Source organism: Toxorhynchites rutilus, chromosome 2 (genome assembly GCF_029784135.1).
Source record: "Toxorhynchites rutilus septentrionalis strain SRP chromosome 2, ASM2978413v1, whole genome shotgun sequence".
Classification (NCBI taxonomy): Eukaryota; Metazoa; Arthropoda; class Insecta; order Diptera; family Culicidae; genus Toxorhynchites; species Toxorhynchites rutilus.
Genome location: NC_073745.1, coordinates 211,620,503 through 211,634,885, shown reverse-complemented (window position 1 = coordinate 211,634,885; position 14,383 = coordinate 211,620,503). Strand labels below are relative to the sequence as shown.

Below are 14,383 nucleotides of genomic sequence, written 5' to 3'. Positions count from 1 at the left end.
AATATTTTTGGTTGAAATATGTGTAATATTTTTATTTTGCGAGCAAAAGAAGTCGCAGCATGCATGTATTCGCTATGACGGTTTCTCCAGGTGCCTAGATTTTGGGTCCGTGTTCGGGAACACATTGCGATCACCAATCATCTTCAATGAGCAATGATGATTTCAATAGCTTGCTTTCAAAGCAATTTTAAAGCTATTAAAACGATTTTTTGGAACAATAAGTGACAATCATATAACTCGTTGACATTTTATCTTTCGGACGGAGTGATTACTATACCGCTCCATTCAGCCGGTAAAGAGGTATTAACGTGCAAAACCTTCGAAACTTTGAACTTACACCCCGGTACAGAAATGAAAGACGTAGTCGTAGACGTAGAAATGAAATAGAACTAATCCTAATTCTATTCAACCGTTTGGGTAAGGGGCAATATTTGTGAGTATGCAGATGAGTTTGATTATATTTATACGAATTGATGTATCCATCCGTTTCTAATGTATGACAATGCGATTGTTAATGTTTTGATTCTACAATGTTATTATTTATGTTTTGTTTTGTGCTGAAATGAGTTGTGAACGATAACCCTTCAACAATCCCGAATGTTCCTGAACATACAGGTAAATACGTATTGTAATTTATAAGAAGAATTCTTCATAATTAATTATTCTTCCTTATTTTTCCATGTGCGGATTCAGGATATACTGTTGCAGATTAGTGTTTTAATTGTGTTGTGTGGTGTTATTTTTGTGTGAAGAATAAAGTGTTAGAAATTCAATGTGTGTTATTTTTCATGTTTTAATTCCGACAGGGCCGTAACAATGTGTGTGTGTGTGTGTGTGTGTGAATCTTCGCGATTGACGTGTTCTTATCTTGTTTATTAATAGAAAAAATATTCCAGAACTTGTCAATCGCGAGAATTTACACATAAAAATTTTACAATTTTACATCAGTAACAATTTCCCAAAGGAAACATGAAAAAGTTATTGTTAGATAAACTCTTTTCCTGCAGAAATACCTTTCATTTCCATACAAATGAAACACAAATCTCTGAATTACTCGAGAATTAATCAAGCAAACGAAACCAAATTTGGCATGTGAATGTTGTAGGATGCAATAAATATTTCTATCACTCCTCTCGCTCTCTAACTCCTGCATAACTCGAGAACTAATCAAACACAATTTGGGATGTGAGGATTTTTGGATGAGAAATATTTCTATAATGGTATGACACCCCTCCCTCCTCTGGAATGGAGATATGAAAATAAAAATATTACACATATTTCAACCAAAAATATTCCAACCAAACATGACAATTGAAAATTTTCGGAAAACTCTGAAGGAAAAAGGGAAAATTCGGAAAATTAAACCTACCTACCATTTATATGAAAGTCTTGTTGGTTAGTGAATGGGCTATTCATATATTTTTTTTCAGAATTTGAAATAAATTTGTGTAAATTTTTTAATTCATATTGATATTTTGAAATCAAGATATTACCCAACCATACTCAACCTGCGGCCCACCGATCTCTTCTGGTTGCCTCGTCTGGCCCTTTACCATTTTGTATGTGTAACAATCACGAAAACTTAAGATATCATTTAGGAAACATGAGATGACAATAATGGAGTTTGACACATTACACATTATTACACATTAGTTAAATATCTAGTTAAGTGGTATCAACTGAATAGAGTAATTAAAGCTATAAAATGTATTGAATCCGATCATCAGGGCTAATCCTGACGACATTTTAATGAACTACGTTTTTCAATAATGGTACCAAATCAAAAAACAGGTCACGTGTTTTATGAAGTAGTTTTAACGTTAATAATTGTTTTAGTTCTGAACGGATTTTGATGGATTGTATTTCAACAAAAATTCCGTAAAAAAATTTCAGTATGCTATACACTACGGTTGCCTAACCGGAATACACATCTTCCTATCGTGTTTCCGTGGCCGAGTATGTATCAGAAAGATACAATAATTCAATATAATTCCGTCGTTCGAAATGCAAATGCAGCATTCGTTCTACGGACAATGTGGATAGAGAAAATATTGCAATATAACCTGCGCCGTATTCCATTCATTGACTATAAACGAGTAATTCGTGATTTCAAATTACAGTATTCACAATTCATCAATATCTTTGTCAAGGCCGAGTGTTTAGTTTTCCGAATAGTTTTTTTTTCAAGGCTAGAGGCGAATGAACTGATGAATTTTAAAACCTCTTTAATAAACATCATTCAAATCGCCTCGCTCCAGTTATCAGACAGCAGTCTTTCGTAATGCTGATGTCACACACAGCGGTTTTGCTCGATTCTAGGTAGAACGAAAAATAGATATCGCACAGTATAGTGCAATTTTGTTCGGTGGGGACATCGCGTTGATTCAAAGTATGAATCGGTTGAACAAAGTATGAATATTTATCACTTCATTCGAAAGATAAAAAGGAAATAGTAATGCCGGTTACTTATTGACCCAAAACTTATTTCAATAGCCCAAAACTGCTTCGAAAGCAAACTATTGTAATCACAAAGAGCTATAAATATGAGTACCTGCTTGAAAGTCTATCTAAGTAAAGATTCGTCGATGCATGTCATTGGCTGTCTGTGAATGTTCTCAAAATTTTGTGCTCGCCCTGGCCAACCTCAATTGAACAATTTTTTCTCCACAGAATGCATCTTCAGAATATGCAAGAAGCAAACACAGTGTAGAGCAGAATTAAAGCAGAACAGAAATATTCAATAGGATATACGTGGACGGATTTCAAACCATGGAGATTTTAGGAACTGTTGATATTATGCGTTATCAAATGAATAACGGTATGTAAGAGACAAATATATAATCGCCTGAAGACGCACTGTGTGTAGTACGAAAAGAATGTCGCGATGCATACTGAGTGTTCTGAGTGCGAGAGTGAGTATTGTTCTCGCGAGAACAAAAATGAATCAAGAAACAATCATCTTCAGCTGCGTCTACAGAACAATGCAAACTCATCGGCCATTTTGAGAGCCACTCAAACTTTCGACTTAATAATTATTTTTGAAATTTCGATACATTCTAAAAATCTATTTTATTATTATTTTTAATTTATTTATAGGGGGTCTTCGTAGCCACTTGGTTACGCGTTCGCTTACCAAGCGATCGATCGTGAGTTCAAACTCAGGGCCCTCAATTGACCATCTTTGTGTTGTTATAGAATAGCTACGTCCACGCAACCATCATCAGCGATGGAAATCGATCCACGGTGGAACAAAGATCGATTCATCCATACAACTGCTCTGCTCTGCAAGAAACATCGGGCTGCTGTTCTATAAATAGCCCAACAATGATCAATATCAACTGTCTCCGCTGTCCGGTCTGCTGAACAATGGATGAACAGAAAGAATAACCTTACGCCTAAATGGCTACTACTGTGTAATTTATCATAATGTAATGGAACAGAAAACTTAACGCCTACATGGTTACTACTATTATTTTTTACTAAAAAAATTCCGTACTTCTACCAAAACTCGAATTTATAATATCAGATTATTTTCAAACACAATTCTCGTGCAAGATTTTTCATCCACTTGCAAATAACGTGTTTCTCCGTTACATGGAATAAATGTTACGGAGAATATACAGAAAATATGATAGAATGAAGACAGCTCTAAATCGGACAATTCCTTTCTCGACTTTTGCTTTTATCAATACATTCGGCGATCCATTTTTATTTATATAGATAGAAAACAATATAGGAGTGCATTTTATCACATAAAAATCTATTTCCACATTCGAACGAAGATCAATTCCGCTACCGCAAACATCAAATGGACTAACAACGCTCGTCAATATGTAATTGTAGAACATACGCGAATTTGATTGTTTGAATTTTCACATTTCCCTTCAGAGTTTTCCAAAAAAATTCAGTAGTCATGGTTGGTTGAAATATGTGTATTATTTTTATGGGACCTCCTCTTCTCTCCAGAGGAGGAAGGGGTGTCATACCATCATACAAACATTTCTCGTACCCAAAAACCGTCACATCCCCAATTTGGTTCCATTTGCTTGATTAGTTCTCGAGTTATGCAGAAATTTGTGTTTCATTTGTATGGGAACCACTCTTTAGAGAGGGGGAAGGAGTGTCGAACTACCATAGAAACCTTTATCGGTCCCTAAAACCTCTATATGCTAAGTTTGATTCCATTTGTTTGGTTAGTTCTCGTGTTGCTGAACCCCCTCCCCCCCCTCTCTATTTAGAAAGGTGAAAGGAGTGTCAAACCATCATAAAATAATTTATTAAAACCTCCATATGCCAAATTTGGTTTCATTTGCTTGATTAATTCCCTAGTAATGTGAAAATTTGTGTTTCACTTGTATGGCAGTCACCCACCCCCCCCCCCACCCCCCTAAGAGAGGAGGGTGGAGTGTCTAACCACCATAGAATCATTGATTGCCTTCTGAAACCTCCACATGCCAGATTTCGTTTCATTTGCTTGATTAATTCTCGAGTAATGCATAAATTTGTGTTTCATTTGTATGTATTTGTATTGTATGGGAAAATGTAATCGAAGTTTTCTATATTTGTCTACCTCAAGTTTAAAATTCAGTTCGTCAATACACCGGGTTTTTCATAAGCCGTAAACTACTAATGAAATGTGAAAAATTTCCCTGACCTGAATCAATCAATGAATATCAACATGGAACGATTGAACTTGATGTTGTTTTCTGAAATATTGGGAACAAACAATTTTTTTTTTGCGTTTTTCCGAAAGATTATGCATAAAACATCGTTTTATAGCAAAAACTTCAACACTATGTCCAGCATAAAAACTACGATGAAACAAGCATGTTTTACGAGGATAGGATGTATAAGCTGCGTGGAAGATGGCGAAATATTGTAGAACAAAATTATAAGAATGTAGAATGTAGAATAAAATTGAATATATGTAAGTCTGCCTATCGAAATGATATGTTTTGTTTTCCAAAAAATCTACACGAAGCAATATCTATCTGGCTATCCATTCTTCCATTTTTTAAAACTATAGTAACCCTGGTTAACAGCTTTATTTTAATCTATAACAGTTTTACGATCCATTCATTCGTGAACTAAGCTTTATTAACGCAACCATATATGTAGAAAAAAATTGAACAAATGAAAATTCTGACATTTATTTATCTTATGATTCAATTTTCTCGAAATTTCAATGAATTGCGTGAGCAGCGGATGAAACCTGCGCGCTTGCGAAAAAAAAACCGGACTATTTCCTCGTAAGTTAACTGAGCTGTTGAAATATTCCAAATGCATATAGTGTTTAACGTCCTAAAACGATATTTGAACACCGTAGTTACAGCCTTTAAAAAATCAATGAAATTTTGATACTGCTGATTTTTGTGTCGATTATGTATTTAATACGTTGCAATCATATAACTATCACAACATTCCGCCAGTCATCCAATCTATTAGGGTACTTACGAACAACGGAATTCCGAACATCATCACTACCTCACAAATCCCTAATTTCTGCCCACGCTTAACCAAATGTCAGTATAAACGAATCGTAATTAAAGAAGTTTTTTTTTCCGCTCCATTGCAGTTCTATTTCGGGATTTCCTGCATCACCTTATCGATATTCGTGCACGATGAGCGTAAATTCCTGAAAGGCGAAGTGGACAAACCAAGCGGAGAAAGTTTCCTGGAGAAGGAGAGCATATCAACAGGTAAACAACAATATCCGTCCAGACTTCCCCCTCGAGAATGTTGTGTTGTGGAAATTCGCGTCCGCCATCGATGTTTTTTCGCGTACACAATATGTCGTTCATCAAAAAAGTTTGTTTTTTTGCTTGGAGAAAAAAATCAATGCTGAACATTACCGACAAATCAATTAGGAAGTTTGACTTCAGCACGGCAACAAATGGGAAAAATCAGACAAATACCATCTTCAGTAGAGCTGGGTTTTCATTCAACTGTACATAGCGCTTCTTATAACAGCATCCTTCCGGAATCATCCAATTGTGAGGCGCCTTGCAGCGGAAGAGCATCATGGGGACAAATTCAAAAGGAAATTGAATTTTCTTTCACGCGAACCAGTTGCAAAGTGTTCTCATTACCTTCAACAAGTGTTGCGTAAGAAATTGAATGTCATCCGAATGGGTCAAAGGAGCAAATGTAATGCACACCTTTCAATTGAGATTATCTGTGTCCATGTTTGTCCTTGCTGCAGCTCCATCCACGGTTCATTACAGATGGAAATGGCTGTCTCAAATCCATCCCGTATAAAGAAGCGATCAATGCTATTGTCCATTCATTGTAATTTGAATAACTGGATAATGGTGTATTTTGTTAAAATATCTCTTCCACTCCCACTCCCATCCCACGTAAGCGAAGACCGATTATGAATTATTTCAAATTACATTTTTAGAATAGGTTCGGATTAATAAAGACAACAACCACTCGTCTCCCTTGAATGTTAAAGGTGAAAATAAATTTCCTTTCATATTCAACATGAATCTCCTTTCACCCTTTCTGGTACTAATGCATGTATACAATGTGGAAAATTCGTTTAACACGTTAAGCCCCAACCGAAATATACCGACCGACCGACAAAGAACTTTCCGTCTGGTCCGTGTCGGTCCCAGCCAGTCTTCCGAAAAACACTTACACATGTCCACGCGATGTGAAAATTCCATGTTTTTGTTTGAATTCGAACATGATTCTCGCTAGTGTTGAGTGTCTATCCCCAACACGAAACAAACACGATGTTTATAATTCAAGAACATCATGTACAAACATATCACCCGATGTCGCAGTATTCATTTACATATTTATTTTATTCTTATCAACGGGTACAATTATGCCCTAATGACGATCACTTACTGAACTAAACTTACATTTTACTTATATATATATATATATATGAAAGTGAAAAAAAAAATTAATCGCTAATAGCAGTGGCTGTAATTGCGGAGGTGTATCGTTTTTTAAGTAATGCGCGAGACAATCCGAAATCGAAGAAACGACTGTAGCAATTGAACTCACGGCACATGCTCGACAAAGGCTCGTTGTAGCCATAGTTTGTGTTAGAAAACGGTATTTGAAGTATTTGAAACTGTGAGACCTCAGGTTTCTTGTTTGCACGTTGAAATTAACCTTCTGCAGAAGCTCTGGACAATCAATATGTGACAATATCAAATCTGATATGAAGCAGGTTTTGGCAATCCTTCGACGATCATGCAGTGTTTCTATTCCGATAAGTTTGCAGCGATTTTCATAGCTTGGGAGATTATGAGGATTACTCCACGGTGACGGCGCAATGCAAACCTCATGAACTTCCGCTGGACAGCTTCCAAACGTATAATACCGTTTTGGTAGTAGGGTGCCCAAACAATAGAGCCGTACTCCAATAATGAGCGGACCAGGGCACAGTATAAAGCTTTAATGCAATAAATGTCCCTAAAATGTTTGGTCGAGCGAAATATAAAGCCAAGTGCTTTAGATGCTTTAGAAATTATGTATGCGCTATGCTCGCGAAACGTAAGCCTTGAGTCCAGTATGATTCCTAAGTCCTTAACACAGTCAACACGTTGTAGACCTATGCCTTTAAGCTTATAAACATAATAAGCTGTTGAACGTTTACGAGAAAATGATATTATCGAGCATTTGTTTGGGTTCAAAATCATCCTGTTCGCGTCACACCACGCAGCAAAGGTATTTATTTGTGTCTGAAGAAACTCAGCATCAGCTTCACATTCAATCTGATGGTACAGTTTGAAGTCATCCGCATACGATAATTTCTGGCACTCAAGAGAAAAATTGATGTCGTTGAGGAAAAGTAAGAAAATATATGGTCCGAGATGACTTCCTTGAGGAACTCCAGAAGTTCACTGAAATTTTTCGGCCTGTCAGATATGATTGCATCCAACCCAGAAAAGAGCCACTGAAGCCAAGACATCGAAGTTTGGCGATTATTATCTGATGATTTATGGAATCGAAAGCTGCTGAAAAATCATTGCTTTCGTTTCGTTTCTTTTCATACACGGAAAGAAATTATTCATCCCAAAACATTTCTTCGTAGAATACTTTTTCACAGAAACGAACTTGAAATTTAGTTCGCATTTAAAAAATTGCACGAACTAAGAGGCTATAAGTTCATGCACCAAAATATATATTTTTATTAAGGCTCATATGGCGTCAGCCTAACGGGGCCGGGAGTTCAATATTTTGACAATGTTTGCTTACAACTATGTTAGTAATATGTAACCGATTACTCGCGGTTGGCTCGAGGTTAGTATTACAAGTGTTCTCATAATTGGTATGTTGCAGTCTTCGATGCTCTATACGTGTGCCCGACACGGGATACTTCCTATTGGGATGCAGCTGACCGTTAATCAGCAACAGACCCCCCCCCCCCCTAGTATGCACCCCATATCTAGCGTGGTGCGTCTTTTTTGACTCGAGGAATCCAGGATAGAATGCCGGCACAATCATCAGCTTGTGTAGAGTTGTCATGAGCGGTACAACCTTTGGCTCTTGTTGAATCATCAGTGGACTGCACAACCTTCGGCCCGTGCATCTGTAAAGAGTGTGTGTATGTATTGCCGCGACTAAGTAAAAGTTTATAGATCGTTCATGCACATTTTGCAAGTCTGATTAAATAATCCTTGGTTTCGTTCAAAGAAAACATTCTCTGAATAGAAAGAAGCTTTCTATTTTTTTTTGCGTGCATGTTGGCAATTAAAGTCTGGGGAGCCGACTGCTTAGCGGGCGACGTCGTACAAATGCTGACCAAAAAAAATAAATACCCAAAAATTAGTTTTAGATGCAACCTTCAGCGGCACACAGCAGAACCAGCAGAGAAATTTCAGCGGCTAAAACACACCATTAATTTCTCGATGTGAATCTGAATGAAGGAAAAAACTAAAAGCTACACTTATACTGCACTACATATGCTATGTGTGCATGCGATTGCATCATCCTTTCTTCTCCTCTTCTCCGCTCGTTTTATAGCTCGGGTCGCGATCTTCGCGAACAAGCAGTATTGGCCATTTGTATTCAAAGATCCAGCCAAAATTGTTGCTCCCGTGGTCGAGTGGTTAGCGTCACGCCTAACATGTCACTGCTGAATAATTCAATTTTAGTACTTGTTCAAATAGCTAATAATAGCGAATGTTACATGAGTTCAATATATAAATTGATGCGTGCACTAAATAATGATATCAAATGTGAAAAACTCTCATATCAATAGATATTTATTTTGTTCAGAACAGAAAAAGAGGTTTATTTTATTTGCCCAATATTTTTGATGAAGCACCCATTGTCATGAAAGGAAAGCATTTTTTCATGTCAACATACCAACACTTCACGCGTTGAGTGGTGGTGGTGTGGTGTCCGATTCGTTTTTTCTACTCTACGCACTGCCGGTGCTTGGGGTGAAAATGCAAGAGAAACTGTACACCATGTTCGAACATCATGTGAAACATTGGAATTAAACATCGTATGTCCAAACATACCACGAATACAAACATGTCACATTTTCTAACATAGGTACGAAAAAATCATGTTTGTACTCAAATACAAAACTGTGAACAGCAGCGTGGACATGTTTATTCCGGACGCAGTGTTTTTTGTGAAACATGGAAGACTGGTCCCAGCAAATCGATAGGGGACTTTTCTAAGCATCATTTGTTAACTTTGTTGTTGCCGTTCCTAATGCCGACCCTCTCCGAACCAAAAGCCTACTGTCGGTCTGGTCTGATCGACGCAAAAAAGACGGAAAATTCAGTGTCAGTCCACAGGGATCGACGCGGGGCTTAACGTGTTAAACGCAGTGCCTTCTTTATCGCCTTAGTAGGTCAACAAACAATAACTGATTCACAGCAATTGTACAATGTTGGTCGCTCCAAATCTTAGTTTATCACAGTATTGCTTCCAATTCTTAGTTCTTATTTGGCTGAATAAGAAATAAACATAGATTTTGAGAGAGGAAATTCGTTCAAACACACTTTGGTTTTTATTAATGAAAACAATGATTTAGTTTACATTTTAGGGGAAAAAATTGTCAATATTTAGTTTGCATTCCGTTCCTGCGAATAGTTTGGAAAATTATGTTCGGCATAGAATTGAAGAGATTTTCAAGCGTTGCAGCAGCGATGGACCTGCAGGATTATCTCACAGCAGCTTCTAATCCCCGAAATATTCCGTACTGCCTTCCACCGCTGTACACACGTTGTGCAAGAATTCCCCAGAGGTTCTCATTTGGATTTAGGTGTGCTGGCCAATCCAAAACATTGATATCGCACTCCAAAAACCACTGCATACTTCTCTTACTAACATGGATGGCTGCATTATGTTGCTGGAAAGTGAAGTCTTCAGCCATAAAATCCTCGATAAATTGTACCAGAACGTCTTCCAGTGATTCCGCGTGCTTTTCTGAGATCATCCTGGTTGAAATTTTAGCAAGAGGGGTTTATCCATGATGCGAAAAACCACCCCAGATCTTGAGTGTTCCTCCTAAAAAGTTTCGGCTCAGCGAGTTCCTCCCTTAACCTCTTACCGTTTTATTTGATTTTCAAATAGCATGGACTAAACACGAACACAACTAATCGTTCCCCTACGCTGCCGTGCGTACGTTTTGCATCCTATAATATGCAAATACATGACAACAAATGTTTAAAAAATTCTGGTAAATGTAATGTAAACTGACCAGACGTCCCGCATTTCAACGAAATGTCTCGCGTAAGATTCCGTCCCGCGAAACGTCCCGCATTTGGAAAAAGAAACGAAAATGTCCCGCGATATCAATATATTTCAATATCACAATTTGGTCATGTTGATTTTATTAAATGGATGAACCTCAAAAAAACCTTTTATTTGGCAGACTATTCAAGAGCGCTTCTAATGCATCCTAAGAAGAAGTTTTTTACCAGCACCTCAAGCTACTCCTTCTGGGTGATTGCCTGCTGCTCAGATGTGGGGTGGAGCTTGCAGTATGGAAAAATCATCAAGTTGCTTGACAGTGCTGCTGCTGCGAATCAACATCCTTGAATCATTGTTGTTGTAGACCTCATAAACGTAAGATTTAAAGAAAATTTGTTCCTATAAATTATCTTTCATCGCCATCCGAAATTAGTCAATTTTTTTGAATGCATACGTTAGTATTAAAATCGATGAAAAATGAATTGGAATTTTCGAGCATTCCATTCGGTAATTTGAAGAAAACTGTAGAATTTGAATCGTGCTTGCCAGGCGTAAATGCTCTGATTGAGCGAGTGATTTTCGGGCGTAAACAAAATCTAAACCACCGAAAAATCACAACTGAGTGCCGATACTCGGAAATAAATAATACTGATCAGTTTAGACTCGCTAAACTATGGTTTATGTTCACATAACGTATAGGGGTAGTGGGGGCAAAGTGGTCACCTGCTTGTTTGGTAGTATAACTATTGCCTAATGACACCGTATTGATAGCCACCTTATGTTTGAAGAATTTAATGAATTTTAAGTCACCCTGTACTTCAGTAGAGCTGTCGCATGTCGAAATATAAATAAAAGCAAAAAATGCTATCTCGATAGCCATTCGGCTGTGGTTCTGTGCGCATTGTACCTAAGGAATTTCTCGTGAAATTTAGTTTATTTAATCTGATATGTTGGACAAATCATCAGTTTGGACGACTGTTCACATATTCTAGGAGAGGTGAACTGATATTTTGTTGAATCTCAGCGATTATTTAGCATAGAAATTACTTTGATGTTTGGGGGCAAAGTGGTCATAGGTGCATAACGACTTACAGGGGCTGATCATGAACGTCACTTCACGGTGAAAACGTAATGAAACGCATACAAATAGCATACAATTCATTTCGTTTTCACCGTGAAGTGATGTTCGTGATCAGGCCCACAATGTTCTGTTTACTAAAACTAATATACCTCATCACATTCTGCTCTTGAAGAGGTTTCTTTTGTGGCTTTGACCCTAGAAAAACATACCTCTCCAATTAAACCATGCCTCGTTATGTGGAACGTTATGTGTTTATTACAACGTTTTTGTATGCATGAGAAAATTTGAATTGAGACTCTTGGTGAATAGACCAGGCTTATTTCATATCTTTACCTACTAAATCGAATATTATTTAAACAAATTTGGACGGAAAAAACGCATAAATCTATCCCTTTTAGCTTGATATGTACGAGTGACCACTTTGCCCCCACTAGGTGACCACTTTACCTCCAAGCAAAAAAAAAGTTCGATTTTTCACCTTTCTTCTAATGATGGAAAATGTACTATTCTGAATTTTTATAATAAAAGCTGTATGCTATCTTAAACAACAATGAGTTGAACTATAATAATCTTGGGAAAACGGGAATTGTAGAGGTATGTGGACGCTGGAAATGGACATAATCCTTAGGGTGACTACTATGCCCCCACTTCCCCTATACATAACGTTTTGTTTTTTGTGTCCCGCGTTAGACCTCTGACCATCTGGTCACTTTAATGTAATGCAACCTTATATCTTTTGCACTCCCATCTTGTTACGCTAGGTATTTTCTTACTTCTACAAACTTTACAGGCTCTTGTTGGTTTTAATTTCGATGATGTTGGATCTATATAGGGTAAAAGGGGGGATTTTGGACCCTCTAAGCAAATCGCCCAATATTTCCAAACCAATACGGTCTAAACAAAATAAGGCACATTGAACACTTAGCTACACTTGTTTTCTCTCAATCAGTAATATTTAATCATTATATAAAGCTTCAATCTACCAAATATATCATAAAATAAAAGAGATGATTTTTGGACATTGAAATTTGATGCGGGGTGGTTTGGACCAGTGTGTATTTCAAAAAAAAAACATACTTATGTTCATGTAAAGTATTTTGGGATAATGTTACAATCAGTAACAGTATTCTGGGATCGATACCAGGTGTCTTGGCCAGATTCCAGACCAGAAAAATTAGATTGAGACCATCTCGAATTCTGTTATAAATTCGTTTATTTTTACAGGCTCAGTTACATAAGTTTAAAGGAGCCGAAATCTTAAATATATGTTTAAAACTATATATATGAACAATTTTCTTAAATCTATGGTTAGTAATGTGGGAAACCGATTACTCGCGGTGGACTCGAGATTAGAAGGGTGACATATTTTTCTCAGGAAAAGGATGGGGTATAAGGAAATTATTACAATGTTGATAATCACACACACTCAATTCTTAAATCTATTCGTACATCTATTGTGAATTTACATTTCATTCTCCTGTTTATAGCAAGCGGACCAATTACTCACAAAGGAAGAAATGGAGGGTATAAGGATATAAGGATAATCACACACGAATATCGATAGATTTAAGGAAAACATATATTTGGGAAATGTAATCAAGGTCTAACCGAGCCAACACATCTCTCACCGGCACATTGAGCTGCCTTCCTCTAGCCCGAAGGGAGTTCTCTAAATTCGATCTGGCAACAAGATACACCTCACACGACCAAACAACGTGTTCGATGTCATGGTAACCTCGGCCACAAACGCAGATATTGCTGCCGGCCAGATTGAAACGAAAGAGTAGCGCGTCTAACGAACAGTGATTGGACATGAGTCGGGAGAAGGTGCGAATAAAGTCCCGACTCAAGTCCAGACTTTTGAACCACGGATTGAGGCTAACCTTAGGGATAATCGAGTGGAGCCACCGGCCCAATTCACCTTCGTTCCATTTGCGTTGCCAGTGAGCGATGGTATTTTTACGGACTAAAGAGTAAAATTCATTGAAGGTGATTTGACGCTGATAAATATCGCCTTCAATCGCACCTACCTTTGCTAATGAGTCAGCCCTCTCATTACCCGGAATTGAGCAATGAGAAGGGACCCACACAAAGGTAATGACATAGCAGCGTCTGGATAAAGCACTCAAATTTTCTCGTATTCTCTCAAGGAAGTACGGCGAGTGCTTTTCCGGCCTCACTGAACGGATAGCTTCGACGGAGCTAAGACTATCCGTTACAATGTAATAGTGTTCAACAGGTCGTGAGGCGACGCTGTCCAGCGCCCATTGTATCGCTGCCAATTCAGAAATATACGCTGAGCAAGGAAACTGAAGACTATGGGAGGTGCTGAAAATTTTGTTGAACACTCCAAATCCTGTGAACTCGTTTATAGTGGACCCATCAGTAAAGTACATATTATCACAATTGATACCCCCATATTTTGCATCGAAGATCGTTGGAGCGATCCTCGATCGTTGATAATCTGAATATTCATGGATATCTTGCTTCATGGACAGATAAAAATGTACAGAGGAATTGATGTAGTCAGGAAAACAAACACAGTTGGGAATATACGAAGAAGGATCAACCTGCATGGAGATGAGTTCATGATATGGGCTCATGAATCCAGAGTGAGAATTTAGCTCG

At 37.6% G+C, this 14,383-nt stretch overlaps 1 protein-coding gene across 3 annotated transcripts in view; it reads left to right on the top strand.

Moving 5' to 3' along the window:
* LOC129765381 (uncharacterized) overlaps nucleotides 1-14,383 on the top strand; it is a 287,550-nt gene that overhangs the window by 222,537 nt on the left and 50,630 nt on the right. For all 3 annotated transcript variants that reach the window (XM_055765641.1, XM_055765643.1, XM_055765642.1), the window contains exon 3: nucleotides 5,576-5,699. In XM_055765641.1, the coding sequence (XP_055621616.1) occupies nucleotides 5,576-5,699 (124 nt within the window). The remainder of the gene's footprint in view (nucleotides 1-5,575; nucleotides 5,700-14,383) is intronic.